Consider the following 27,619-nt stretch of genomic DNA (forward strand, 5'->3'; position numbering starts at 1 on the left):
ACATGATTTGGGAGACATACACACCAGCATTGAGATCTCTAGGTTAAACGGCATGGCTATCCTTCCTCAGCATAATTCCAAACAGCTTTGAGGAGTGATTGTACCAATTTACAGCTCTACCTAACAGTGCACGAACGTGTCTGTCTTTCCACAGCCCTTAAAGCTTTTGACTATTTCTTTTGTCATCTTTGCCCATTTGCAGAGTATGAGGTGGAACCTGAGAATTGTTTCAATGTTCATTTCAGTTATTATTAGTACTATTAGTATTTGGAACATTCTTTCATATGGTTAAAAAAAATGACATTCTAAATAAATGAACATTTCGAATGCAGATTGTTCATAAATCTGGGCTTGCCTGGTTTTCAGTAGCCATACCAGTGCCTAAGCATAAGGGTGCATATGATACACACACACACACACACACACACACACACACACACACACACACACACACTCAGACCCAAGGGTATAAACATGGACATGTGCACTCATTCACACCCTCAATCTTTTCACACTCTCCACAGAGCATCAGAGCCACACTTAGCTAGAAAGTCCTGGACTTTATTTCAATACACTAAGGAGGGACTATAGCCCACAGGCTAAGGAGCAAAGAGGGTAGTTGTTCTCAGGTTATGTCAGGAGAAGAAGGTGCAGACTGCTTGGGACCAGGCAGGGGAATTTCCAAAGTGACAATAAGTTAAAGGTATGACTCTCAGGATTGTGTCAGGATAGGAACCAGAGGTCAGAGGTGGTCAGCAGTTCCACTGATACTTCCTTTCCCCTATATCCAAGAGACACTGGGCCTCAGGCTGTCAAATAAAAGAAGGCAGGGAGAATGATTTGAACTGAGCAGATAACTCAGAGATTGGGTTGAGAGGGGTTCCTAAGGAGGAGTTGGCTCTGTGGAGAGTGGTTGGATGTATTTGGGGAGGGGGGGAAGAAAGAACGCCATTGGGCTGCCGGGGTGGGGGGAGGGGCAGGGGGGTTAGGGTCCGTCAGGGTCAGAGTTAGGAGGGGGAGGAGAGGGCTTGGGTAATCACTCACTGAAGGAGTGTCCATTTTGTTCCTGTACGTTCTCATAATCGGGCCCCTCTTCCTCACCCTCCTGGTCAGTCACTGGGGCTGCAGGGGAAAGGGATGAACGTGAATCTTGATCCTCAAACTCCCGGTTTGATGACTCCTTTGTACCCTCCCTTCCTCTAGTGCTCTCTCCCCAAGGGGCCAGCCCCAGCTGGGAACTCTTCCCCAGACCCTAAACGCCAGCCTCACTTCTGTTGGAAGGCGTTCTTTCTTCCTGGGCTTCTGGCATGTTCACATATTCACAGCTCCCACCTGGATGGAAGGAAGGAAGGATAGAAAAGGAGCTGCAGTGGGAGGGTGCAGGGGAGGGAGGAGGGAGAAGGAAGAAGAGAGAGTGCAGGGAAAGGAGGAGGGGAGGAAGGAGAGGAAGGAACAAGGAGGGTGTAGGGGAGGGTGGAAAAGAGGGAAGAAGGGGGGAAGAGAGAAATAAAAGGAAGGAGGAGAGGAAGGATTCCTGTTGGTTAGGGAAGGAAAGAGAAAAGGACACGGAGGAGGTAGTAGCATGGGCAGACAGTCACTTACCCAGAGACACCTCTGTACTCTCTAGGACATTCACATAATCCTCTCCCCATACCACTACAGGAAAATGCCCCAGGAGGAAGAAGTTAGAGCCAGGACAACCAGGGACAACCCTCCATATCTGTCACCCATAAATACCCCAACATACATGTACGTATCCTTCCTTACGCAGCCACACAAAAACTCCCCCATCCCTGCACAGTCCAGTTGTCCAGACAATGCCCCTCTCCCCAACCCAGACCTACCCTCCCATCCCAGGGCGCCTGGGGGGAGGCCCCCAATCACTCCCAACTCACTGGAAGATGGACTATCCCTAAGGCCGGGACTGCCCAGGTTAGGTGCTGAGTTGGACAGAGGTGCAGAACTGGAATTCGGGCAGTCATCTGGTAGAACCTCGCTGCCAATGGGAAACAGGATGGTGTGACCACCAAGCCTCTCCCTTCTCAAAGACTCTCTCTTTGAGGTCAACCCTACTACTCACAGATAGCCTTCATTGTGGTAGTCATCTTCTTCATCAGCATCCTCAGGTTCTAGCTCCAGGGGAAACACAGGTGTCAGAGCAGGTGGTCTGGGGAGGCCTGTCCAATCAGGCTCATTCCTTCCTTCCTCCCTCCCCCTGCCTAAGGTCCCAGCCCAACCCCCCACTGCCAGTGGTGATTGATATACCCTCATTCTCGTAGCTGGGCTCACTGCCTGGGAGGGAAAGAGAGAGTCACCATCAGCTCAACCACCCAGCCTGAGCCAGGCTCACTCTCCCACCCACTTCAGACTACAGAACCACCCTCCATAACTAGTTCACTGCCCAACTCACGGGTGTCTGCGTCTCGCCGAGAAGTAATCCGGTGTGACAACCCTGGATGTTGTGGAGACCTCCTAAAGGGTTAAAAATTAGGGGTCACCCCTTGGGGAAGGGAGGGAGCTTCAAGAGCCCAGAGGAATGAGGGGAGTAGCAATGCCTTGGCTCAGGGGAGGCAGGAAGGTAGGAAGACACAAAACTAAGGGCAGTGATGTCGATGTCCCAGGATTCAGAGAAGGCCCGAGGGCAAGAAGGCAGAGGTCACAGACTTCAGGTGAGACTGCTGTGGCTGGGAAAAGAGGGGCCTGAGGTTCAGGGGACACCAGAGAGGAAACCTGAGCAGATACTTACGGGATAGGGAGCAGATCTGGCTGGCAGGATACTGCAGATGGCCACGAAGTATTAGTGTCTGTGGGGTAAAGATTAGAGGTACACAGCATCAGAGGACCTGGGGCAGGAGGAAGGAATCAGGACAGGGCTGAGATTCCCAAGGAGAGGTAGAGGACAGCTTGAGATCCTACCCAGGGTAAGGGCCCTCAATGCCTAAAAGGACATTTTCTTCAAGAAATTCAAAATTCAAGAGGATTGGGGACTGAGGGGTCTCTTAGACGAGTTCATTATTTACTCAACAAACATTAATGAAACGCCTACTGCATCTAGAACATGCAGAATGCTGACCTAAAAAGCACCATGGGAGAAATAAAGTTTAGCAAAGACATGGCCCCATGGTCCTCTCATGGAACCTAGAACCCAGGAAGGGAGAAGACACAAAGCAGACGGCTAGCATTTACAATATTATGTGAGTACATCAGAGAGCTAGCAAAACAATGGGAACAGAGGTCAGATGGAGAAAGTTATTGACTGGGGGGGAGAGGGTTTGCTTCCCAGGTATGGTGGTGGGGGCTTAAAAAAAGATGGGCAGGAATACAGTAGGTAAAGAGAGGAAGGGGGGACATTTCGGGGATAGGGCATATCGTTGGCAAAGACACATAAGGGAAGGTTCTTTTGTTTCTTTCTTTCATTAAAAATATTTTTAATTTTTTAATTTTTTACTTATTTTATATGATAATTAATATTCTTAATATTTTAAAAATAATATTATTACATGCAATCATTTCTGAAAGCCCTTCACATCTACAGCATAGGACCACAGAATTTAAAGCTGTAAAAGAGACCTGAGCTCAAGTTTGGCTTAATTCCCTCACTTTACAGAAAAGGGCCTGTCCAGGGTCCATACAGCTAATAGGTAACACAGGGTAAGCTTTCAAACCCTGTCCTTCCGACTCCAAGTCAAGAGATATTTCCACGTGGTCTCTACAGATGTGGGCCATTTAGTAGTTCTTGTCAAAATCCTCCCTGAAGTACATGAAATTCTCCAGTTCTCCTGGCCTTAGCAAGGAAATCTTCCCCTCCCCTCAATCCACCCAATGGAAACTCAACAGGACACAACAATACCGATAAATTTTTAAAAAAAATACCAGATAAAACAAATATGTCAAAAACCATTGTCGGCAAGAGCACAAAGCACGTGAAGAGTTGTAAAAGTTACAACCTGTCATCTCCCAAATTTCTCAATTCTGTCTGACCTGTAGGGGCCCTATTTCTCCATGTCCCCCTATTCCTTTTCCCAAACCAATAAAGAAGGAGGTACAGGCCACACGTGGGAGGAGTATTGCATGAGTCACTGAAAAGCAATGGCCTCTTGGGACTTGACTTTCTTCAAGACTCAACTCATGTACCCATCTCCCACAAGAAGCCTTTCCTTACCCTCCTGGGTCATTAGTACTCACCTCTCCCTAAATTACTTTGCATTTATTTATCTATGAACATGTAGTGCCCACCTCCTGCCCAGGAGAATGGAAGCTCCTTGTAAGCAAGGACTATCTTTTCTGTCTTTTTATGTCTAACACAGAGGCCTACCACAGAGTTGTTGTTTGTTCTTTGTTCTTGAAGAGGATCATGATGTCAGGAAGATGATGACATGACTTGCAAGTGAACTGGATTTGAGTGAAAGAGGGCTGTGCAAAGTTACCAGACTCACTTTCTCCTCTAGAGCCATCTGGGTCCAGTGGCCAGATACAGATAGATCAGGACAACTGGAGATGGCCCCGGATGCAGTGGAGACCTTGGCCTTTTTAAGCTAAGGTTTTTCTAAGTTATCATTTTGACTAAGGCAATGCCCATTGAGTGAATAAGGCAGGGTAAGAAATGAGCCAAGGAATAGCCCCTTTTACCTAAGGAAAAAAAAATCAATCTGGGAGGGGAAGACTCAGGGTTCCTGACCAAAAGAGAAACAGTTACTATTTACATTCACTCTGAACCATCAGGGCCCAAACAATGACCACTAAGTGGAGCTTTGGGCTGGGACCTATTGGCCAATGAATGAGAGCTAGAGTGAATTTGGTTTAGGGCATTGTCCTTAAGAAAGACATCTAGCCCATAAACCCCAAGATATCTTGTTAGGTTTCAGCAATAAAAATTTATACTCCTTTGGTCAAAGCACCTACAGGTAAGGTTATGATCCCCTATGTGGGAGGGAGAAGGAAGAAGGGAAGGCAAGGGGAAGGGAGGGAGGGAGGGAGGAAGGAAGGAAGGAAGGAAGGAAGGAAGGAAGGAAGGAAGGAAGGAAGAAGGAAGGAAGGAAGGAAAGGAAGGAAGGAAGAAGGAAGGAAGGAAGGAAGGAAAGGAAGGAAGAAAGGAAGGAAGGAAGGAAGGAAGGAAGGAAGGAAGGAAGGAAGGAAGGAAGGAAGGAAGGAAGGAAGGAAGGAAGGAAGGAAGGAAGGAAGGAAGGAAAGGAAAGAAAGAAAGGAAAGGGGAAGGAAGGATCTTCGCTGCCCAACTGGAACTGGCCAGTTGGGTTGGAGCAGCTCAGATTACTCACAAGTTGTTACTTGTCCTTCATTCTTGAAGAGGACCATGACATCAGGGAGGTGATGCCATGACTTGCAAGTGAATTGGATTTAAGTGAGGCAGGGCTGTACAAAGTCACCAGCCTCACTTTCTCTTCCAGAGCCATCTGGGTCCAGTAGAGAGATATAGATCAGGACTACTGGAGGTGGCCCCCACCACGGAGGAGACACTTGATTAAATGCTTATTGAATTGAACTAAATGGTTTGTGATTGGCTAATTCAATTCAACGAATTGAATTCATTAAGCAGTCCACTCTGTGCCAGGTTGGGGTGGGAAGAAATACAAAAACGAAAAATAATCCTTGCCCTCTGGGAGCTATTAGGAGACTGAAGATCCCAGTGCTCTAAGGAGTCTCTTCTTAAAGAGTCTCAGAGCAAAGATTCTTAACATGGGGTCTGTGGATACATTTCAGGGGGTCTGTGAACTCGGATGGAAAAACAGTTACATCTTTATCTTCACTAACCTCTACCTGAAATTGAGCATCTCCTTAGATTATGGATGTAGGCAACAAATTATTGCTCTGGGAAGGGGTCCATATGCTACAACTGAAGGGCCATGGGGCCATGGCACAAAAAAAGCAAAGAACCCCAGCCTTAAAGGGTCACTTTACTTTGGAGTAGGGCTTAGAGAAGGGACAAAGAACTGGGCTCAGCTCTGTGACCTTGGTCAATTTATTCCCTACCTAGGGGGTCCTATCCTCCCATCTCCCAAACTAGTACCTCGGTTTTATTATCTGTAAAATGAGGTCAGACTCGACAATCTCTGAAACATCTTCCAGCTCTAAATTCAACGATGCTGAGGGTCAAAGGCTGTGGCAGACATTCCAAAGGCAGGAGATTGGGAATGAATCCCTAACAAATATAGTACGGACACATAACAAAAGCCGTATCTTTCAAATTCTCACACACTGACACACAGACACATACTCACTCACACACTGACTCTCCCCTAAGACTTCATTCTCTTATTCCTCAAAGCAGTCCCAGGGAAGTATATAGTGTATAGAGACCTCCTGCCATACTCACAGGGGCGTTTGAGGATGACTAATCCACTGCTTGGCTGATATGAGCTGGTGAAAAGAAGGAAGGCATGGGCTGGGGGTGGTAGAAGAGGAGGCCCCATACTTCCATACCCATTTCTAGCCACCGCCCCAACATCCTCTCACCAACCAGCCCCTACTCAGATAACTCCCCTCCTTCCAATACTGGTCCATCACAGCCACTATTTCGGAATGAGGAATAGTCAAAGACACTCACCTGTCACTTGGGGAGACCTCAGAGTTGGGGCCTGTGGGGGAGAGGCAGGTGAGGCTGAAGGGATGGGACAAGAACAGGAGTTCCTTTAAGCTAGGGCAAGGAACAAGGGAGAGGTGACCCCGTAAGAGAACAGTGGATGAATTTGTGAATATGGGAACATAGGACCCCTTGTGCAAGGTGAAGGGATGGTTGGTTTATGGGGTTGACTGGGTCTACAGGGATGAGCTAAAAGTATTTCACTTACCAGGGAAGTCCCGGCAACACAAACACAGGGCAGTGACAAGCAGAGCTGGGAACAGTAGAATGAGGAGCCAGAGGAGGCTAGGGCCCAGAGAGGTGGTCTCCATCTGGGGCATAGGCCAAGGCCCACAGGTTAGGGCAGCCCACAAGGCCAGTCCCAGAAAGCCTTCCAACCATACCCCACCCCCACCTATTCCCCTTCCCACTTGACTAGACAGAGCAAGAATTCTAGACTTGGATCCCAAACTTTCCTCCCAAGATAATGGATGGAGAAAAAGGAAAAGTTAAAAGGTTGGGGGTAGAGAACATTTAAGCCCTCAGCAGGCAATGGTGTCACAAGAGGCCCACGTAAAGGATGGAGGCCAGAAGAGCCCACAGGCTACGGACTTAGGGCACGGGAACCCAGGTATTCAGAGCATGGTGTCAAAGCGAGGCAGTGGGCTCAGTCAGCTGTCTCTCTGTATCAGAGGGGCTCAGGCTGGTACCAAGAAAAGCTGATATAAGCAAATAAAGGCCAAGTAGGAGGCTCTCTCTACCTCTTGAGCACTCATAAAATTAGGGTGGGTATGGAAGACAAGCTTAGGTTTACCATGGTCTCTGCTGAGCCTTACTAGCCTGTTGGGAGCCAGGCAGATTGGCTGGGGGGGTCCTGTTTGGGCATCAGAAACCCCCTCCACTCCCGCCATGTCCCCGTACCTGGTCCCTGGTCCCGACGGTTCTGTTCCCCGATCCCCTCCTCTCCTACACTCAGCGCCTGCCTGCCCGCAGCAGGAAGCTGTGGTGAGCTCCGGGCGGGGACAGGAAGTTATCGTGGCTCCTCGCATGGCTGCGCCCGCCTCCCACCCCCATCCTCGTGCCCCCCAGGGGGAGGGGAGCACCCCAGGTCTCCCCCATTGCTCCAGTCCAGCAATCCTACTTGGGATGGTCTCCTAGGGGCCTTGGTAATCAAGAATTCCCAGCTGTTCTCAAAGGGTCCTTCTGGATGATTAGGGTTAGCACCATAGATTGTCAGGGGCCACATGTTCCCCAAATGGGATCTTGTTCACGCATGAGACAATACATTAATGGAGAGCAGAGAGGATGGGGAGAAAAAAGAGAATGGAACTTTGACCTCTTTCAGACTCAACTTCCATCTTTTATAAAGAGCAGGTTGAACAAAGGATTTCTGACATTCTATCATCCAGGGAGCAGAGGAACAGGATAACTACTATCTTATCATCCCTAATAGCTGGACTGCCTGCCGGCTAGCGAGAGGACGAGCTTCTAAAGGGTCTATTAGGGAAAGACAGTGGGTGAGTCAATGTCACATTGGGCCAACGGAATCACAGACTGCCGGAGCAGGAAGGGCCCTCAAAGCACATACTCTAGACTGCTTGAGCAGGAAGGGCTCCTAAAACAGACTACCTCAAGTTCTAACGCTAACATACAGAGAGCCCTGAGCAAAGACAGAATCTGCCTGCCACCCCACAGGGCTCCTCCCCTTCTCTCTCAAGTCATGGAGCTGGGAAGGAAAAGGACACAAGCTGACACTAGGCTCTGGTTACAAAGTTTATTCAGATAAAAATAGCACCAAACCCTCCTGCCTGGACAGTGGGGGCACCTTGCCCCTGACCCCAGGAAGACGGCTTGGAACCCACCTATAGCCTGACAGGCAGAGGGAAAAGAGATCTTCCCTCCCCAAAGAGACCTGCAGAAAGTCGAGGGCGCCCGCTCCGTGGCCTTCCAACCACCCGCCTCCTCTCTGATCCAGAATCACTCCCTGACCGATATTGCTGTGCATGTAGTGCGTCTATGTGCGCATGTGCTCAGGGAGGGAAAAAGGGACAAACCTCAGCCACTGTCCCAATCCTGTGGTCCCAGGTCAGAGGTCATGGTACCACACCTGGCACAGGGATGGGGTAACAGTCCACGGTGCTGGGTTTATACTCAGAGTCCTGCCCACTGCCCACCTATCCCCCTGAGGGGAACCAGAACACGAGGTGGCCTCAGGCCACAGTCCACCCAATCAGATGAGCACACTGGACACTGGGACCTTGGTAGAACGGCCTCGCTGAGGGACCACGATCTGATCATCTGGAGGGGGCACATCCCTCAGGAGTCCTGGGGAGAGAGAAGAGGTGATGAGATCAGGGGAAGATAAACATCTTGGAGCAGAGCAGAGAGAGAGAGAACAACAGACAGGCACGAGCCTACAGGGAGGGCACAAAGGCACCCCAGTGGAAGGGAGGGCTGGAAAGGGACAAAGGGATAGAAAGACAGATAGGGTTGAGGGAGTTAGGGAGATGGACCATGGACAGAAGCTAGGGGACGGAGAGAGTATGGAAGACAAAGATCTGGGGGAAGGAGAGCTGGGGATGGAGACAAGGGGCCCTGGAACAAGACCTCCAAGAGGGAATGCTCACCTTGCACATGGAGATGGGCTCTCTTTCGATCACCTTCAATGTACATGGCGGTGCCCAGGAAAGCTGCACCCCCAAGCGCCCCAACAAAGGCACAAAGCATGAGGGAAAACTGCAGGGCCCGGAACTGGGAGAGGAAGGAAGGAGGCCAGTCACGGCGGAGACGGTCAGATATCTAGAGGGGAGAAGAGAGAGCAAGCAGTGGTCATAGCCTGGGTCGGGGGAGGCCCAGGGGGCTGAGAAAGGGGAAGGAGGGAGTCAGAGATGAGGGCAGGATGGGGGGAGGGCGGAGAGAAACACCGAGGGAGACAGGGGAAGGGACAGGCAGTCAGACTGAGGAGCAGGAGGGAGACAGAGTCAGGCGGGGAAGGGACACAGAGTCCAAGATCTGCCAGATTATCCGCACTGTTTGCACCTCACTATCCTGCATCTATTCAAATGCTGCCTTGAAGTGTTCTCTAGGTTGATGTTTGTCTTGTCTCCCTACAAAAGCTCCAGATCCAGGACCGAGCTGTCTTCTCCCTCTGAATCAGAGAGTTAGAATTCGGAAAGGGCATCAGCAACCGTGCAGAGAAGACCTGAACACCCTAGATTACACAACCCCATCTGAAAACTTTCCTAACGAGTAGTCATCTAGCTTTCACCCAAAGAAGCCCAAGGATGAGTAGCTCACTGCCTTACAAAGCAGCCCATTCCATTTTCTGAAAGCTTTTTCTTTCACCAAGCCAAAAATGTGCCTCCCCGAGGTAAGAAGAGCAAGCGTAATCTCCCTTCCACAGGACAGCTCTTCATCCCTCAGAGGACAGTGATGGATACGCCAGTGGCTGGTGAAATCAGACTGACCCTCCTGGCTGACAAAGAATCTCTCTCTCTTTCCCCTCGCCCCATCCTCACTGCTTCCTAACTGCCCTGGGCCAGGATGACCCGGCCAGGGCTAAAGCCTCCCAAAAGAAGATTAACACTCACCAGCCCAATGAGGTAGGGGCTCCCAGCATCTCCCAACAGATGGGACAGGACAATCTGGAAGGCCTCTGCTGTTGACCGGCGTGTGGGAATAACCACATACTAGGTAGGGAATTGAGACCCAAAGTTAGATTCCCCAAGAGGTCAGGAGAGCTGAGTAGAAAGGCCAGGATAGAGGGGGCTAAGCTTGGAATTCCATCAACATTTTCTGAATTAAGCTGCTCAGCTCAAACTACATGGAGGGAGACCGAAGAGAAAGGCAGCTCTCCTTACATGACCAGTGAAATTCCTGACTCACCAGGAGCTTTGAGTTCTGGGTCATGGGTCACTTTCTTACAACAGGACAGAACAAAGCCACGAACCCAGGGGAACAAAAGCCTCCCCGGGACCTCACAGCCAAAATGCCAATCACTAGGACAGTCACCACCCGTGTCAGGTCGGAGATGGCCCACCCTCTCACCAGCAGAATGTCTGCCACAATGGCCCAGTTCATGGACAGCAGAATCTCTCCAATGAAGATGAAAACCTGAGGACAAAAACTGGGCATCAGGGAACAGATGAGCAGCTCTCTGACTTTCCCTCTACTTCTTCTTGAGCCATGTAGGGAGGTGTGGGATTGAAGCTGGGGACCATGAGTTTTGCTTCCCCCTTCCCTCCCCCACCGCTCCCCGCTCCCAGTCCGAGCTCAGGGCTGCTGCTGGGAGGGCTGTGCTTGTGCTCTAATGTGTTGGGGGTTGGTGACATCTGGAAATGGGAAAAAATTGAGGATACTCACATAGGTAACTACAATGCTGCCCTGAGCACAAGCCAGGGCCAGGAACAGAAAGGGGGCAGATCCCAGCAATCCAGCTGCACAGACCAAGGGGTCAGCCCTGGGGTTGGTGCGGCGAAGACGGCGGCTGATCTCTACCCCAGAGGCCACACCCAGAATCCCAGTCACGCAAGTGATCAGCCCAAAGATGAGACTGGGAAGGAGAAAAAAAGAGGAAGACTGAGGGAAGCAAGGGGCCCAAGACCCACCATGTCAGTGTAAAAGGCCTCTCTCTGCTTTACAAAGTTCAGTATCCTTCTCCTCCTAGCAGAACTGGGCCCAAAGGCTGAGACGCTGCTGACACCAGGTATGAACAAGAACTCCTACCCTGGCCTGTACCAGCTTCTGGAAACTGGCTCCTCCCTGGACCTAGGCCAGGAGGCCCCTGGCTTTTGGCTCCAGGACTTTTATCTTTCACTAACAAATGTCATCTCTATAGGCTTAAGAGCCTGACCCTATGAAATGGGCAGTTCATCTTCATTCTATAGAGGAGGACACTCAGGCTAGAAAAAGTGACTGGCCAAAGGTCCCATGAAAAATATCTGAAAAGATGTTCTGGAACTCAGTTGTTCCAAATCCATGTTTCCTTCCACTCCCTCATAATGGCCTCCTACTTTCTGAACCTTCAATATTCTCAAACCCCAGCTGCATTTCTCACTTGGCTCCCTGGGCTCAAAGAACTGTAATAGCTTGTCCCTAAATACTTCCTTCTTTGGCCACTGTGAGTGGAGGCCTGAATCTGGCACCTACTCCTTCTTGTCCCTTTTTACCCAACTGCCACACACATATCAGCCCACAAAATACAGAGGAAGGAAGAAGGACCATTTATCCTGCCAAGTTGCTGACCCACTGAGGAAAAACATGAACCCAGAGGCCCTTTCCATAACCCCTCCCCACTCTGAGAAGCCTTCCCAGTACCTGTCTGAAGAGGAGCAGGAGTCTCCAGGGAGGCAAGGTGGGGTCTCTCCTAAGACTACGCGAGCACGGAGCAGGAAAGCTGGTGCCCACAGCGCCAGGGACCCCCCGTGACAAAAGCCACAGCTGTGAATCCCAAGGAAGAGAGCACAAAACTGGGACTGTAGCAAAAGGGACAAGGTCAGAATTCAGAACAGTCATCTCCTATCCCACAACAACACTCGGGGCAAGGGCAAAAGTTAATTTAGGGGAGTGAGAGAGAAGGAAAGGATGGTAAAAGCTGGCAGGAGACCATTTGGTACAAGTGACATTCACCCTCATAAGGCAAGGAGACATAAGATGAAGTTGTTAATCCCACCCCCCCGCCCCCCATACCTGGACTGCAACTTAGTTATCCAGTCACCAGATGGAGGAGGGTATTAAGGTTTTATGGCTCATGGTTCCTAGAGGTGAGAGTCAAAGTCCACACAGGATGAACTCCCACTTCATTTCATAAGAAGTGTAACAGATCCTCCTTAAAGGACTAAAGAAGTCCATGGGTATGAGTCAAGGGTTATACAAAAATCTTTGGGACTCACTTCCGAGCCAGAGCCCGCACATCTGCCCACCAAGAGGTGGGGTTCAAGGGAGGGGTGTCTGAATGGCGCTCCACAGCTCCACGAGGCGGCTCCCTCACCACCAGAAACAGCAGCAACACTGCTATCATCCCAAGGCCTGGGGTGACCTAAGGAGAGAGAACAGTCCCCTTAACCTCAGGAACAACTGGAGGCTGGAGAACACAACACACACACACACACACACACACACACACACACACACACACACACATCCTATTTGAAAGAGGGCCAAAGGTGCGTAAGAGGCTCAGGAAGACTCACCCTGAGTGCCCAGTGCCAATCGCCAGCCACATCTTTCACTTTTGATCCTGCGATATAACCCAGACCACTGGAAAAATGATTATAGGATTCAGGTTAGAGGATGCGCCTCTAACAGAAGGTTCTCCTCTCCCCAGATGAGGCTGGTACCTCCTCCCAGGCTAGTCTTCTGTCTCTCGTTCTCCGGGCCAGAAAGCCCTTCTCCCAGCCTGAAGACAGAGCCCTAGTTCCTCCTACTTCCTCTCCCCATGATCTCACCTGCCCACAGGGATGGCAAAGTAGAAGACACTAAGCATTCGACTTCGCTGATCAGCTACAAAGAGGTCGGCAATGAGGGTGGGGGCAATAGTAGAATAACTGGCCTCCCCAACCCCTACCAGGCCCCGGGTAAAGAGAAGCAGCCAAAATCTCTAGAAAAAGAATTAAAAAAACAAAATCGGACATCCTCCACCTCAGAGAGTTTCACAGACCCTTTACTGACCTCCCTGGCTCGCCAAGCTTTTTGGCAAAACAAAACGAACCAAATCTACCTGAAATGCTGACTTAGGAAGTTATCTACAAAGAAATGACTGCTGAAACCACCTAAGCAGTTCAGTTCTCTAGGGGACAGAACACAGAGAGAAGAAAAAAGAGTCAAGGACAAAGCCTTGGGGAAAGCCTACATTTATGGGGTGGGCAGAGGAACCAAACAAACGAAAACCAAACAAAAGAAAACAAAACAGAGGTTAAGAGTGGGAGAGAATGAATGCCCCTATAACCTGGAGGTTCTCAGGTAAAAGAGCAAACAGGGACAAAGACAAAGCTACTGAAGTGATATGTCAGTTTGTTGTAGTTGTGTCCCATAACAGATCACCGGTAAATGCATTTTAAGAGTGGGGCCAGAACCATGAGACGCTTGTTCACCTCTCTAGGGATGAATGAAGAACCCAGAGTCACCAATGACCAGAAGGCAATGCCACCACACATGAGGTACTTCCTGTTATATCTGTCACCCAGGTAGCCAAATACAGGGGCCAGCACCATGTAACTGGAAATAAACACTGGAGAAGAGACAGAAGGATTAAACCCTCCCATCAGAATCCCCTGTCTCCCCAACCAAATAACCCATAACCCTGAAGAGGCACATAGGGGAAAAAAATTTCTCAGACTTCAGGACATTCCTCTTCACACTGAAAGCAGCTTATCCCAGGGACAAAACCCTACTCACCAGTTTGGATGAGGCCAGAGCTGCTGTCACCAATACCAAAGAACTGCTCAATGTCTGGAAGAACGCCTGGAAAACAGTTCAGTGGAAGAGAAGGTGGTGAGGAAAGGAAAATATCTTTCAAATCGAGCTTATCTCTCTCTTTTTACCGGCAATGGAGTCACCTCCAAGAGCCTCTGGTCTTTTCTTGGTTGCCTCAAAATTCAATTCAATATTTATTAAGCACCATTATGTGCAAAATGTTCAGGATACAAAACCACAAATTAAATAGTCTCTGCCTTCAAGGATGGGTGACACAGATGGATAGGTGACACAGTGGATAGAGTACCTGACCTGAAGTCGGGAAGACTTATCTTCCTGAGTTCAAATCTGGCCTCAAACACTTACTAGCTGTGTGACCCTGGGTTAAGTCATTTAAACCCTGTTTGTTTCAGTTCCTCATTTGTAAAATGAGCTAGAGAACTACCTGGCAAAGCACTCCAGTATTTTTGCCAAGAAAACCCCAAAATGGGATCATGAAGAGCCAGACATTACTGAAAAAAATGACTAAACAAACAACCACTACCTTCAAAATGCTGACACAAAAGTCCTTCCAAATTAATTACCTGCCACGGTAAAACGGTCCATGTAGTTAAGAAGGTTGATATAACAAAGTACACCCACAATCAAAGTTGCATGTCCAGGAGAGATGCCTGTTATCAGCTGTAGCCCTTCCCCATCTGGGTCTTCTCTATCCTGTGGCTCTGGCCCCCCCAAACTTGCAGTCTTGCCAGCACCAGGGGTTGGGGCCCCCATTCCTTCTTCTGTATCATCTGCTTGGCTGAGAAATGGGGCAGTGTCTGGCTGACCCAGCAGCCCAGACATAGCTGCCCCTCAGCCAGTTCTCTCTGTGGTTACTTGTCCCTCACACTTTCAGACCCAGCCAATTTAACCTGGAGGAAAGAGGAATACACATTCACCATGAAGAAGATACAAAGTAGGAATTTAAAGGTGCCTTGGAAATTAAATCTAACTCCTTTTTAAAATCTCTACCGGCTCTAAATTGTTGATCCTGTGATTTTTACAAAGAAAGATACTGAGGCCCAATGACAATAAGTGACTTGCCTAATCTTATAAAGAAGATAAATCAAGGCACAAGGGCTAGAACTCTGATTCCCTGATTCTTAGCTCACAACTCCTAACAGGCCTTCATAAGAAAAATGACACATAGTCCCTAATGGGTGTGAAAAAGACCCAAGGAAAATGCCTGTTTACATTCAATGGGCTTGTTTTATATGTGGTTTTTGTTTATCCTCACAACCGTAAGAGGTGGTATCATTATGCCCATCTTACAAGTGAAAAAATAAGAAACCGAAAGAATTCACACTATTTTGAGTCCGGTCCCCCCAGTCTGCAAGGCCTGGCCTCCACCGCGGTCCGGCCTTCGGCCTCCTGGGCCCCTCCCACATGACCTGGGAAGGTACACACAAAACATATCCACGTGGTTGCTACGACCCCGCCGGGGAAGCAGAGAAGGCGAGCCCGGTGCCATGGGAAGGGCTAGTGCTGGGGGTGCAGGCGTGTGCACCAAAGCCCAGATACCGAGAGGGCAGGAAAGAGGGGCCCGAGCAGGAAGAAGGAACCCAAGGAGGCCAAGTTTACATGGGGAGGAAAGGGGCGGGGAATACGGCTCCGTGACCCACCCCAGCGCACGGGGCAGCGGCGCTCCAAGCCGCCTTTTCCTTTGGTCCAGGGAGCTCCTCTTACCCCAAATGGTGCACGATTCCCGGCACCCACCGGCTCTACAGCCACTGCTACCCTACAGCGCTCAGGCACCGAACAGCACCGCGGCCACCGCCATGACAGCTACACGAAGATCATGTGACCCAGGGGGCCGTGGGCGAGCCGGCGAACCTGATCGGGAGGTCATGTGACAGGCTCATGCCCTGAACACGTGACGAGGCAAGTTACACGTTACTATGGCAATAAGGGGACTGCTCTCCAACCTTCCCCTAAACCTATCCCGAGGCCTCCACCGCCCCCCCAGAGCCAGGTGGCGGCGGCTCCCGGCCCCGAAAAGCAGCGAGCTGCGATGTCGTGGCTCTCTTCAGGATCCAGGATGGGCCTAATACACGCTTGACGCCAGACGAGTCCTTCGGCCTCTGGAGACGTTGCCACGGTGGCCTCAAAGACCCCTCCAGCTCCCGATCTAAGCTCGTAGGATCCGATAGACCCTGCCGGGGGCGGCCGCCCACGACCCTTTTCTAACGTGAAGAGCACCGGCTGCACAGGCTGTGGGATGATGGGTACCATCCCACACCCCGAGGGCGCCGAAGTTGGAACAGAAGTTTCCTGTGTCGGGTTCACGGGCGCCCCCTCGCGGCCGCAGGGGAAAACCACGTGGGGAAGGAGTTCGGGAAAGGTCTGAACCCTCCTAATTCTTGTAGCCTGCCTGCTTTAGCTCCCAACATTCCCTGCACCCACAAGTGTCCCCTTCACCCCCACCTGTTGAAATGTTACCCACCTTTTAAAGCCCAAATAAAATACCAAATGCCACCATGATCTTTGATAGTCCCAGGCAATGATGATCCACCCCTTGGCCAAGTACTTGACATACAACTTACGTTTTCATCTATCTTGTGTAGTTACTACATATAATTTATCTTGTAGTTATTTGTGCTGATATAATATAGCAAAATCCTACTCTGATGGCTCAGGGAGTAACTAGCTTCTCTAAGCTTCTCTTTGGCAGCATGGAACGAGCCCTTGGCAGCTCCTACAAAGCTAGAAAGGCTTTGATTAAAGGCCCAGCCACTAATGGTTGACCAAAGACTGACCCATCTAGCTAAGAAAGGCTCATCCTTCGGCTGGCTACAGGTTGATGAAGTTTTCAGTCACAGTAATTCCAGGAGATCTTTTAAATCTCAGGAACTGTATGTTGTGGAACTGTACCCAAACCAATAAAACCATAGTTGTTGAAATATTGATTAAAGAGAATGTGTCACTACCCACTAAATTCTGAGCTTCATGAGGGCATGAACCATGTCATATTTAATCTTCCCATTCCTCTCCCCAGATCACCACCAGTGCCCAGCCCAACACTGAAAAGAGATGTGAGGTGTGCTTGGGGAGTCACTGCATGGGGGTGAGAGAGGTGTCATAAGCAACAGGATGACTCTCCCACCACAAAAGACTGCATTCAACAAGCCAACTCAACTCCATCCAGAGTAATGAACCATCTGGAACTTTAACGCTCTTCTCACCTGCCCCTAAATGTCATTAAACCCAAGACCTAACCAAGTGACCTGGCTTTGACTCTTCCTGTCCCCCATCCCACCAATGAGGCAAAAACCTTGGAGGAATTCGAGTTCAAATCCAGAATCCAAACTACATCATTCGTTTTATTTTAACTCCAGTTACAAAAATGACTGGTTTCCTGGAAAGATATTTGGAAACAAGAGGTCTGCAATATATCTTCACAACCCAAGATCCAAAAGAATTAGTGTCTAGAGATAGAGATCAAAAGACACATTTACATATATACAGGGTAACTGGGACTCAACAAATCCTTCAGCTAGCAGAAGGGGACTAGGATGCACTCATAGAAACTGACAAGAGAAAATGCTAGGGCAGCAGCACCACACCCAGGACACCCATGAAAGAAGGGTGAAGGGTAAATGATGACAAGGGAAAAGGGGGGGAAGGGAAAGGCAGGCATTCTCTTTGATTTTTAAGGCGCCCCAGCTTCACGTTTCATGGTCTGAAGGCAGGGGAGGAGGCAGAAGGCAGAACACCCTTCAACCCCTAACCTCAATTAGGTCTTCTTGTTCCATGCCTAACTCTGCTGGGGTCCCTTGGCCAGAAAGCTTCTCACCATCAAAAAAGAAAGAGAGCTTATGTCCTTTGAGTCCCATGGCCTCTGCATAGTGAGACATCAGTGTTCTAAGAGGAGCACCCTAAAGGAAGAAAGTGTCATAAGCCAGAAAGGAAGGATTGTGGGGATCTGAGTAGAGAGGTGATACAGAATTTTTGGTGGGAGTGGAATAACAATAAATGTCACTGACATATGGAGGAGGTCTTCTACAACATACTTTCTCTCTCTGGGCCTCAGTTTCCTCCTCTGTAATGAAGGGCATTAACCATAACCCAGAATAAAATTTATTTTAAGAGAAATGTTATTAAATAAAAAACATCAAATATCTGTGCATTAACTTATCTCAGTATACAAGAGACAGGTACAAAGACAACCCCCAAAGTATTTTTTATGGAAAATGGTTAGGTGGAGCAAATATAGCACAAGTTCTCAAACTACCAGATAGATTTAATATAATACTAATCAAAATACCTCTAGGTTATTTCATAGATTATATCATCAGAACAAAATTTATATGGTAGAACCAACAAATTAAGAATATCCAAAATTACGATAAAGAAAACTGATGACAGGGAATTAGCACTACCAGATCTCCAAATGTAAAGCAGTAACTTACAAAACTGGGACTGGAAAAAAAATAGAACAAAAGATCAGAATAAAGAACCCAACACACATAGGTTTTTTAAAAAAGAGGGTTAAATTAGCTAACCTCTAAGCTTTCTTCCAGTTTCAACCTTCTATGATTAGGTAAAGTAGAAAGCCCTGAAGGCAGAAGAGAGGAAGGCAAGATTTTCAGCCACAGAAAGATTCTTCCTTTTCTCTTTTTAAGACAAAATTAAAGTTGAAAAGGACAAAGTAAAGATGATCCAGGAGACAGCCTCTGGGTGTCTTTATCAGAAAGGATTCAGTCTCAGAGTAGTAGATGTCAGTAAGGATGCTGAGTGGATGGGAACGAAGATTTCCATCCCCAGAGCTCCATTCCCCACTTACCCGGGGCACAGTGACCTCCAGAACCTGGTGTTTCTCTTGCCCCTGAACCCTGAGCCGAAGTTCCTCACCCGATTCTGACTCTTTGGAAGGCTCAGGAGTACTGGACAGGACCACACAATCTTGTAAGGGAGAGGGAAGAAAGTAGAGGGACTTAGCAGGCAGCTTGGGTTTTCCACAGGCTTTCATGCTTTACCATGATTCAGCTCCACAGCCACCTGCACTCACCAATGATGTCAGCCACTCCAATCTTCAGAGAGCTGAGGGTGGCAGTAGGGGAAATTTCTACTTCTCGGAACAGCAGAAGAATTCGGGCAGGGGACACTCCTAGGCGAGATGCCATGTGATCCACAACGACCTGCAAGGGCTCGGCCTGGAAAAAAAAAAAGAGTAAAGTATAGGAAATGGGTTCATGCCCAACCTCACAATGCACCCAGAATTCATAACTAATGACCAACCTTCCTGTCCCCTGAACTGAGGACCAAGGATATCTGGCCTGCTACTCGGCCCTATGTTTCCCCAAATTAACACATTATACTTGTCCCCAAGTTCTCACCGTGCTGAGAGGCAATCTGACAAGGTCAGCCCGGCACCTCACTTTAAGAGTTAAGAGTCGGGGGCTCTCCCTAACATTGTTCTCTTCCACCAAGATCACGTCATCCTCAGAGTTCTCAGAAACATGGTCTTTGGGTGACAGGGAACTCAGGTAAGACCGGAGATTTTGCAAGCGCTTATTCACCTCCCTGTAGGGTCAGAAAAAAGAGGGCAAGGACTCACCCACCCACCCATTAAGCACCAACTATTCTCAATTCAGTGAATCTCAATAGGTCCTCCAAAACAGCTGCCATCCAACCTCTACTACCAATGGAGGGATAAACTTCACCTTATCTTTGCAAAGGCTCTTGGTGGTCTCCTGGATGGCCCACGTCGCCTGGGAGGGGGAGAAGGGGAAGAGGAACTGTCCCGCACCCTGAAGAGAATATATATAAAAGAAAATGGGTAGTAGACCCCAGAGCAGTCAATGACAAAGAGAAACAGGTCCCAGTTCCTTTTAGATCCTGGTACCCAGGTCTGGTCATGAAAATTTCCCCAAACCCAGATATTCCATTGTATCCTTCTATCCCTTCCACCCCTCCCTAGGTCCCAGGCAACCTGCCAACCACTGACTGTCAACACCAAACACTTTCCTGTTCCTATAAGTATTCTGCATACTCACAAAAAATGCTTCTCTTTTTCATCATTTGCTTTTGGATTCTTTTCTGAAGAAGAAACTGGCAAAACGACAGCCTCAGAAAGGGACTGATCAGAATCCAAATCCACAGCTGGGAGAAAAGGAAGGGGAAACCACAGGTAAGACAGAGATGAAATCTGGAGAGGCAAAATGAAGGCTTCCAGAAGGCCCAAAGCAGTGAGATCCCATGCTGCTTCCAGCAACTGAAGGCTGCTTCCACCATGTCCCTCCTGATAGCTGCCCCAACTCAACATCGTGGGTTTTTTTGTTTTGGTTTGGTTTTTAGTGAGGCACTTGGGGTTAAGTGACTTGCCCAGGGTCACACAACTAGTAAGTTTTACATGTGTGTTATGTGTCTCAGGCCAGATTTGAACTCAGGTGCTCCTGACTTCAGGGCCGGTGCTTTATCCACTTCGCCACCTGGCTGTCCCTCCAACGTCATGGTTTTAAACCACTTCTCTCAACTACAAAGGACGCCCTAACTCTGCCTGTCTTGCATTCTTCTCCCACTCCTAACCAACTTGGACTTCCTATGACAAATTACAAGATGTGCTCATTCCTCTGCCTTCTACTCCTACTTCTCTTATTCCCCCAAATATGTCTTATTCAGTTGAAAAATGATTACAATGAATACCAGTTTGCAGCCTAAAGGTTGTGTGTAGGAGCTGTACTACCTGATTTGCCTTCAAAGGTTCAGGAGCAGATTCTACAATTTTAAAATAAAGCTGAAAAATTAAGGAGCTGGACCATTAGTGGAGCTATGAATTGGTCTGACTATTCTAGAAAGCAATTTGGAATTATATTTTTAAAATGACTAAAATGTCCACACTCTTTAACCCAGAGTTGCCTGCTCAGCATAACTCCAAAGAAGTCACATAGACAGACAAGTCCCATATACATTAAAATACTAATAGTAGCACTCTTTGTGGCAGCAAAGAAGGGGAAGTTAAAGAGATATTCATGTAGTACATGAAAGTAATAAAGTATTACTATATCATACGAAGTGATGAAGAATTCTGAGAAGCATAGGAAGAACTCATGCAGAATGAAGTAGGACATATATATAACAATATAAATATATATAAAACAATAAATGATCAGCATATATGGTGCTGACCGGTTTTGTATTTGCACTGGTTCAGCCTTCTCAGAACCAACTTGAGGGTGTGTAAAGGGTAAGATTACAGATATCAAGGCAGGCTGTACTGGTTTCATCATGAAGAGAACCTCCTCTATACAGATTTCAGGTAGGTACCTAGATTATTAGAGGATTTTGGATATGGAGGTGCCTTTCCAGAAATATATATGGCCCAATACCCATTAGATATGGAAAGAAAGAAAAAAAAATCAAATGCCTTGGCCACTCAGGTAGGTGTAGAGAGGAAAGTTAATTACAATGCAATTGCTCAACAGACAATTAGAAGACATTTAAAGCAAGTATAACAACCTGGTTCCCAAAGAAGTTGTGAATGTAGATGACCCAGACCAGCAAAGACACAATGAAGAAACCATTAAAGAGATAATAGTAGAAATGGGAGCCCTGCAGAGATCTATGTCTCAGAAGATATGCCAATTCAAGCAGCAGATAAACTAGCCCCAGCTCAGTACATGAGGTACACACTGTCTCAGCAAGAAGTGGCTTTCAACTTTGGAGCTAAGCAAAGAGTTATGCAGATGGGGGAATTGCAAAAAAGATCCGATGGAACCTCCAAGATTCAAAATAAAAAAAATTCCTGACTGATCTCCTCCTCCTGCAGCTGTCATACATTCTCCTAGACAAAAGATGGCTGTAAAGAAACAGAAGTGGAAAATTTCTCCCTGTATTTAAGACTGAAAAATGCAAAGGGTTACAACATTCCATCACACAAATGTCTGGCTGCTGATAGGGAGAGGACTGCAGACAGCTCATATTAATGAAACATTTGCCAAAGTTGCCGAAGCTCTCTACATTGCCAACAGAAAGGCTCGAGAAGCAGTGGAGATGCAAAGGCAAGTGGGGGAAAGATGCTATAAAAGGAAAAGGAGAAACATGAAGTTTCAACAAAAGCTCAGGAAGCTATGCAGAGAAGAACTGAGGGTGGGGAAGCTCAGGAACAAGGTGAACTGGGACAAGATAGATATGATAGCAATCCTTCCAAGGCAGCTCCTCATAAGGGACCAAAACTACAGAGAAGTGAGACTTGAGACATCAGTGAAGTCACTGCCTTCGGACTTACAAAGAAGCTCAGTAGGATCAGAGGCTCTTCAACCAGACCAAGTGTATGAGCCAGTAATTTTGCTGGTGGAGAGGACGTAATTTATAACATTTATGATTAAGCACGGAGAAGTGGAAAAGATGCATGGCCCAAAATATCTACACTTAGAAAAATCTGGACAAAGATATGAATAGTGAGGCCTGAATAAAGACCTAAAGAATTGTACCCAATAAGGAGTTTTCTGGCTCAGATTGTAGATATCAAAGCTGAGAAGGAACATCACTTTGGTCTGGACAAGTTTTTGAAAGAAGCCAAATAGCAAGGAAGACCTAGAAGAAGCTCAGATAACAGGTGCCCAAAGGAACACACGAACATGAAGGCAAGAAGAGGAATCCCAGAACACCAGTAAGTCCCCTGAATATTTAAGTTTGTCTTAACTACTGTTTCGAGTAAAGTTCAATAAAAGATACACCGAGGCATGTCCTCTCTGAGCAAGATAAGAGTTATAAGTAGGGTGCCAAACCTATTAATAAAGGGGTCAATGACTTGCATTGGTTTCTAGCTAAATACAAAGAATTGGAGACACAACTCCTTTTTATAAGCATAGAAAAAAGAACAGAGTAGGTGAGGAAATTATGCCATTGGCTATGGAGTTGGCAACATCACGGGGCGGTTAAGAGATTACGACTGGTTATATTAAGGAAAGCGGGCACACATACTCACACAGAGAGGGGATCAGGGCCACCCCTCTGTCTTGAAGGCATGCTTTACTAATTTATGGGACCCAGCTGTATGCCTGGGCCATAAAGAATGGACTAGGAGTAGCAGACTCACAGGCACCTGAGAATGAGATAGGACCACTTTTAACTGGACACGGATGAGGCTAAGATGGGGCCAGGTGAGTTTGCATGCTCTCAAGGATATGTCCTTGGTGTTCTTAGGAGCTGAAGTTATGGGAGATAACAAGTTTCCTTGGCACAAAGTAATGCTTTGCAGGTGGTGCTGAGATAACAATTGCCTTAGAATTAGAATGCTTCATGAATATTGAATCTCTAAACATAGCTCAGAGTTTTTCTTTAATTAACAGTGACTGTTAAAACTTAAACCTTTGCATCAAACTTCAGAGAGGGAGGCTGAACTTTTGAACTCATGAATTTCTACACTCAGAAACAGAGAAAAGAAATTAGATTGCTATATGAAATACAAACTAAAGTTACAGAATAGGATCAATTACAGGATGAAATCAAATATAAAATCAATGCTTGCTTCTTTCACTACCTCCAACTGGAAAACAAGAGATGAAAAATGCCAATTCCCTGACTAATGTGGCTGCATTGATGACCCAGAGTTCATCCAATAGTGCATATATATTAGATAATACACCACAAATGGACACTGCGAGTGGGTCCAGAATTGAACAAGGGGAGAATGGCTTGGATTTGCCTTCTGTGAAGAAGCTTCAATAACCCTACCCTAAAAAGATAAAGATTTGTCGCCATTAGTGACATTCAAAAGATGGTACCACAGACTCAGAAGGCAATCCCCGAAGAGTAACATCAAACATTCACTCCACACTCACGATCCCTGTGACCATGTGTCATCATTTTTCACCTTGGCTATGCTCTGTCCTGCTGCTGCTCTATCACCCACCAAATCAGACCTCCAGAGACCATGCCTAGCATAAGCTACTCAACTCCCTGGGGTCATGCATTCTTAGACTGCACCACTAGTTTATAAACTCCTTGAGGGGTTTGGCTTCTTTTTGTATCCTCAGGACCTGGCAAGTCGCAGGCACTTAATTACTGATCGATTGATTTTAATTTTTACCCTAACCATTTTCCGGTCAGTAGTCAAATCAACACTACCAATGAAATGGCACGTCAATGGAGGGCCACTCACTATCCCCATGACTTCCCATCCTTTCCTAGCTACTCTATTAGTCCCCTCTTAGAATGTAAGCTCCTTAAGAGCAGTGATGTCTTGTTTTTTGTATCTCTGGCATGGGGTTGTGGATACAGCCAGCCTCAAAGCCAGAAAGACCTGGGTTCAAGGCTCACCTCTCTGATGATGTGCCAGTCATTTAACTCAGTGCTCTAAGCCACTCCCTAAAACTGTAAATCATAGCAAAAGTGCTGATCTGTATTGGGAGAGGGAGTTTCCTCATCTCAGGGTTCCCTACAATAATGAAGTCACAGGTCCAGTCCCTATCCTTATGCCTGTGTCCAGTGCTAATAAACACAAATATTAAGTATTTCAATTAGGTGCCAAATCTGGTTGTTTCTTCCTACAGATCTCTCACACGTGTCCCCTTCTACCCACTTACACAGATCCCACAGTAGTTCAGTGCCCCATTATCTCTTACCTTGACAATTGCAATCTCCTCCTATTTGGTCTCCCTGCTTCAAGTCTCTCCCCCCAGTTGCCAAAGTAATTTTCCTAAGTGACCACGTCACTCCTCTAACTCAATAAACTCAAGTGGTTCCCTGTCACCTCTAAGATCAAATATAAATTCCTGTGCTTGGCATTCAATGCTCTTTGTAAGCTGGCTTACATACTTACCCAGCCTCACTACACATTACTAACCTTCATATCTTCTCTACCAGCCTTTTTAGTGCTCTTCATACAAGACACTCCATCTCCAGATTCTAGGTCTTCACCTTGGAAAATTCACTCCCTCCTTATCTCTGCCTCCTAAACTCCCTAGTTTCTTTCAAAACTCAGCTCATGTCCCATCTTCTATATTAAGTCATGCCTGATTCCCCCAACTGTTAATGCTTTCCCCCCCACAGAATTACTGAATATCTACTTTACGCATGTCTATATATTATGTCTCTTCCCATAGAATCCAAAATCCTTGAGGGAACTATTTCACTTTCTCTTTGTATCCTAACACTTAGCACGGTCTGTCATTTTAATTTATTTATTTTATTGTATCTATCCTTGGAATAAGTATACGGTCTCCCAATGGAACCAACTATACCAGGTCACTGATTTGGAGGTGTGAGTTCTGGCATATTTGTTAATCAATTTCATTACATATTTGGGTATGTGTTTAGAAAGATATAGCTTTATAGATAGCTATCTACAGATCAGGATCCACCTCTCCTCCTTAAAAAAAAATATCCAGGCACTACTTCTTTCTCTCTTGTCCTACACCTCTCACCCCACTCAAGGCCAACTCTGTCTTTTAAAATAACAAACTCCAGGAGGGGCAGCTAGGTGGTGCAGTGGATAGAGCACCGGCCTGAAGTCAGGAGGACCTGAGTTCAACGCCGGCCTCAGACCAAACACTTGACACTTACTAGCTGTGTGACCCTGGGCAAGTCACTTAACCCCAATTGCAAAAAAAAACCCAAACCCAATAAACTCCAGAGAGAATGCCACCTCCAAGGCACACTAGCACACTGTTTGGTAGAGCTGTGAATTGATCCAGCCATTCTGGAAAGAAATTCAAAATTAAGTCCAAAAAATTACCAAACTATACATACTCTTTGACTCAGGTATACCATTAATAGGCTTCAGAGAAAAGGATCTACATTTACAAAAGTTTCTGTAGCATTTTTCTTGGCAGTCCAAAGTTAGAAACTGAGGTGTCTAATTAGGGAATGGCTAAATGATTTGTGGCATATAACACATAAATATTAATGCGATATTAGAAACCATGCAATGGGCAATTTTAGAGGAAACTGGGAGACCTTCATAAACACTGATAAAGATCAAATAATAAACTAAAAAAAGAGGACATCCTGTCTATCATCAGTTAGTCAATAAACATTTATTAAGAACCTATTATATGTTTGGCACTGTGATAAGCACCGAGGATACAAAAGCCAGGCAAAAGACAGTTCCTGCCCTCAAGGAGCTTACAATCTAATAAGGGAGATAACAAATATGTATGAATAAGCTTCACAGAATAAACAGTAGAGATAGATAAATAATAAGCATCAGAGGGAAGGCACTAAAATTAAGAGGGGTTAGGGAAGGCTTCCCAGTGCTGTAGGGCACCCGGTGACCATTTGCTTGAGCTGCAGCTGGCCGGCCTGGCCTCTCTACCTCCCCAAACCCCCATCTCACCTTCCCCGCTAGGGCTTCCGGTGAACAGTGGCTGCCTAAGATCCGTGGGAAAGAAGCGGAGACTGCTCTTCACCTACAGACCGGTAGGGGGCAAGGGGAGCAGGTCGGTCACCTGGACTGCGGCGCCCACCCATCCGGCCACAGCATCCCCCAGTCCCCATTCCATCTGTTCCCAGCCTATCCATCCCTCCCTCCCTCCCCTCCCTCCTCGCTCCATCCAGGAGGCTCCCCTTCCATACCTTCCTGAGGACGCGGGTACCTGGTCCCCTCCCTTCCCTCCAGCTCCCCCACGGCTCCCACCTTGCCCGAATATACGGGGACCACGGGGGCCTCCCCTGCCCCCAGCAGAAGGCGCCGCCGCCGCGGGGCAGGGGGCCGAAGCCGCAGCCGCTCCGCAGCCCCGGCCCCTTCCTCCTCACTGTCGCTGTCGCTATCGCTGTCGCGGTGGCGGCAGCGGCCTCCACCTCTAGAATAAGCCGGGCCCTGGCCGCCGGTGGCACCGCTCGCGCCAGCCTCCCCCTCGCTGCCGCTGTCGCTGACCAGGTCCACCACTTCGGAATCCTACGGACATAAGAGCTACGGTCTCAGTGGCCCTCAGGGCTCGACAGTCCGGACCGCCTCCACAGCCTCTAGCTCACCCCCTCACCTCGGCCCCACGACCCCAGCTCACCAGCGCGGCCATGGCGCCCACCCCACATCAATCAAATCTACAGGCCGATGGAGCTGCTAGTCAGCGCCGGGCCCGCCCCTCCCCAGCTCTTCTGCTCCTCATTGGTCACAGTCTGCTCCCGCTGGTAGCGTTCCCCACCCCCTCGGCCTACCCTTGCCTCCACGGGCTTTGCGAACAAAGATTGGTCGAAGTTCATTCCAAATACATCCGCGACCTTCTTTTCCCGCCTCCGCGTCGGGCTCTGAGCTCGAGGATTGGCTCGGCTGCCGCTCTTTCCCCTTTAAGCCTTCTTCCCGGTCTCGCAATAGGGCCTCTCCAGCGAATCATTCCCTTTCCAGTCACCAGCCTCCTGGTGATTTGTTAAAGCGACATCCCGCCACCCCCCCACGCTACTCCCAAGATCGGCCCGAGGCTTCCTGGGAATTGTAGTTTTTGAGCAAGACTGAGGCAGGAAGGGTGGCCCGCTAAGCTCCGGCGTGGTCCGAGTGAGCTCGGCTCCTGCTGGTGGGGAAGTTATCACACTTCACACCTTATCACACACCAGGCACACCTTAATTGGACCCAACAGACACAGAATAAACATCCCTTTTTAGACCAAATGAGATAATAAGTAAGTCAAGCGCTTTGCAAATTTTAAAGC

At 47.9% G+C, this 27,619-nt stretch overlaps 3 protein-coding genes and 1 pseudogene across 7 annotated transcripts; 1 reads left to right on the forward strand and 3 right to left on the reverse strand.

Annotated features, from left to right (window-relative positions):
- Positions 1 to 540: 540 nt before the first annotated feature.
- LAT (linker for activation of T cells) lies at positions 541 to 7,608 on the reverse strand. Of its 5 annotated transcripts, none has more exons than XM_078152533.1 (12): positions 7,499 to 7,608; positions 6,807 to 6,909; positions 6,563 to 6,593; positions 6,332 to 6,375; positions 2,747 to 2,804; positions 2,411 to 2,472; positions 2,266 to 2,292; positions 2,081 to 2,129; positions 1,896 to 1,996; positions 1,270 to 1,656; positions 1,045 to 1,122; positions 541 to 809 (listed from the first exon to the last, which is right to left on the reverse strand). In XM_078152533.1, the coding sequence occupies exons 2-10, from the start codon at positions 6,907 to 6,909 to the stop codon at positions 1,595 to 1,597; spliced, it is 537 nt and encodes a 178-aa protein (XP_078008659.1). In that variant the 5' UTR covers positions 7,499 to 7,608; the 3' UTR covers positions 541 to 809; positions 1,045 to 1,122; positions 1,270 to 1,594. The 5 variants fall into 5 exon arrangements, with proteins under 5 accessions (XP_078008659.1, XP_078008657.1, XP_078008660.1 ...); XM_078152531.1 differs by having other exon boundaries at positions 1,270 to 1,332; positions 1,603 to 1,996; XM_078152534.1 differs by having other exon boundaries at positions 1,270 to 1,332; positions 1,603 to 1,656; positions 1,896 to 2,129.
- Positions 7,609 to 8,337: 729 nt separating this feature from the next.
- On the reverse strand, positions 8,338 to 15,823 carry SPNS1 (SPNS lysolipid transporter 1, lysophospholipid). Its single transcript, XM_021006735.2, is given in 14 exon segments — positions 8,338 to 8,902; positions 9,205 to 9,376; positions 10,168 to 10,266; positions 10,625 to 10,690; positions 10,940 to 11,129; positions 11,894 to 11,997; positions 12,000 to 12,051; positions 12,469 to 12,614; positions 12,769 to 12,835; positions 13,024 to 13,175; positions 13,669 to 13,805; positions 13,973 to 14,038; positions 14,575 to 14,901; positions 15,716 to 15,823. Coding segments are annotated over 13 exon segments (1,605 nt in total). The 5' UTR covers positions 14,834 to 14,901; positions 15,716 to 15,823; the 3' UTR covers positions 8,338 to 8,807.
- A 1,506-nt stretch (positions 15,824 to 17,329) lies between these two features.
- NFATC2IP (nuclear factor of activated T cells 2 interacting protein) lies at positions 17,330 to 27,306 on the reverse strand. The gene is given in 10 exon segments (XM_021006736.2): positions 17,330 to 17,904; positions 18,813 to 18,931; positions 19,038 to 19,182; positions 19,366 to 19,552; positions 19,693 to 19,779; positions 20,026 to 20,131; positions 26,310 to 26,382; positions 26,610 to 26,870; positions 27,131 to 27,256; positions 27,259 to 27,306. Coding segments are annotated over 10 exon segments (1,311 nt in total). The 3' UTR covers positions 17,330 to 17,745.
- On the forward strand, positions 21,147 to 22,661 carry LOC144457100 (SNW domain-containing protein 1 pseudogene; annotated as a pseudogene).
- Positions 27,307 to 27,619: the final 313 nt, after the last annotated feature.

This window comes from Phascolarctos cinereus, unplaced genomic scaffold (assembly GCF_003287225.1).
Source record: "Phascolarctos cinereus isolate Bilbo 61053 unplaced genomic scaffold, phaCin_HiC Scaffold_4;HRSCAF=312, whole genome shotgun sequence".
NCBI lineage: Eukaryota > Metazoa > Chordata > Mammalia > Diprotodontia > Phascolarctidae > Phascolarctos > Phascolarctos cinereus.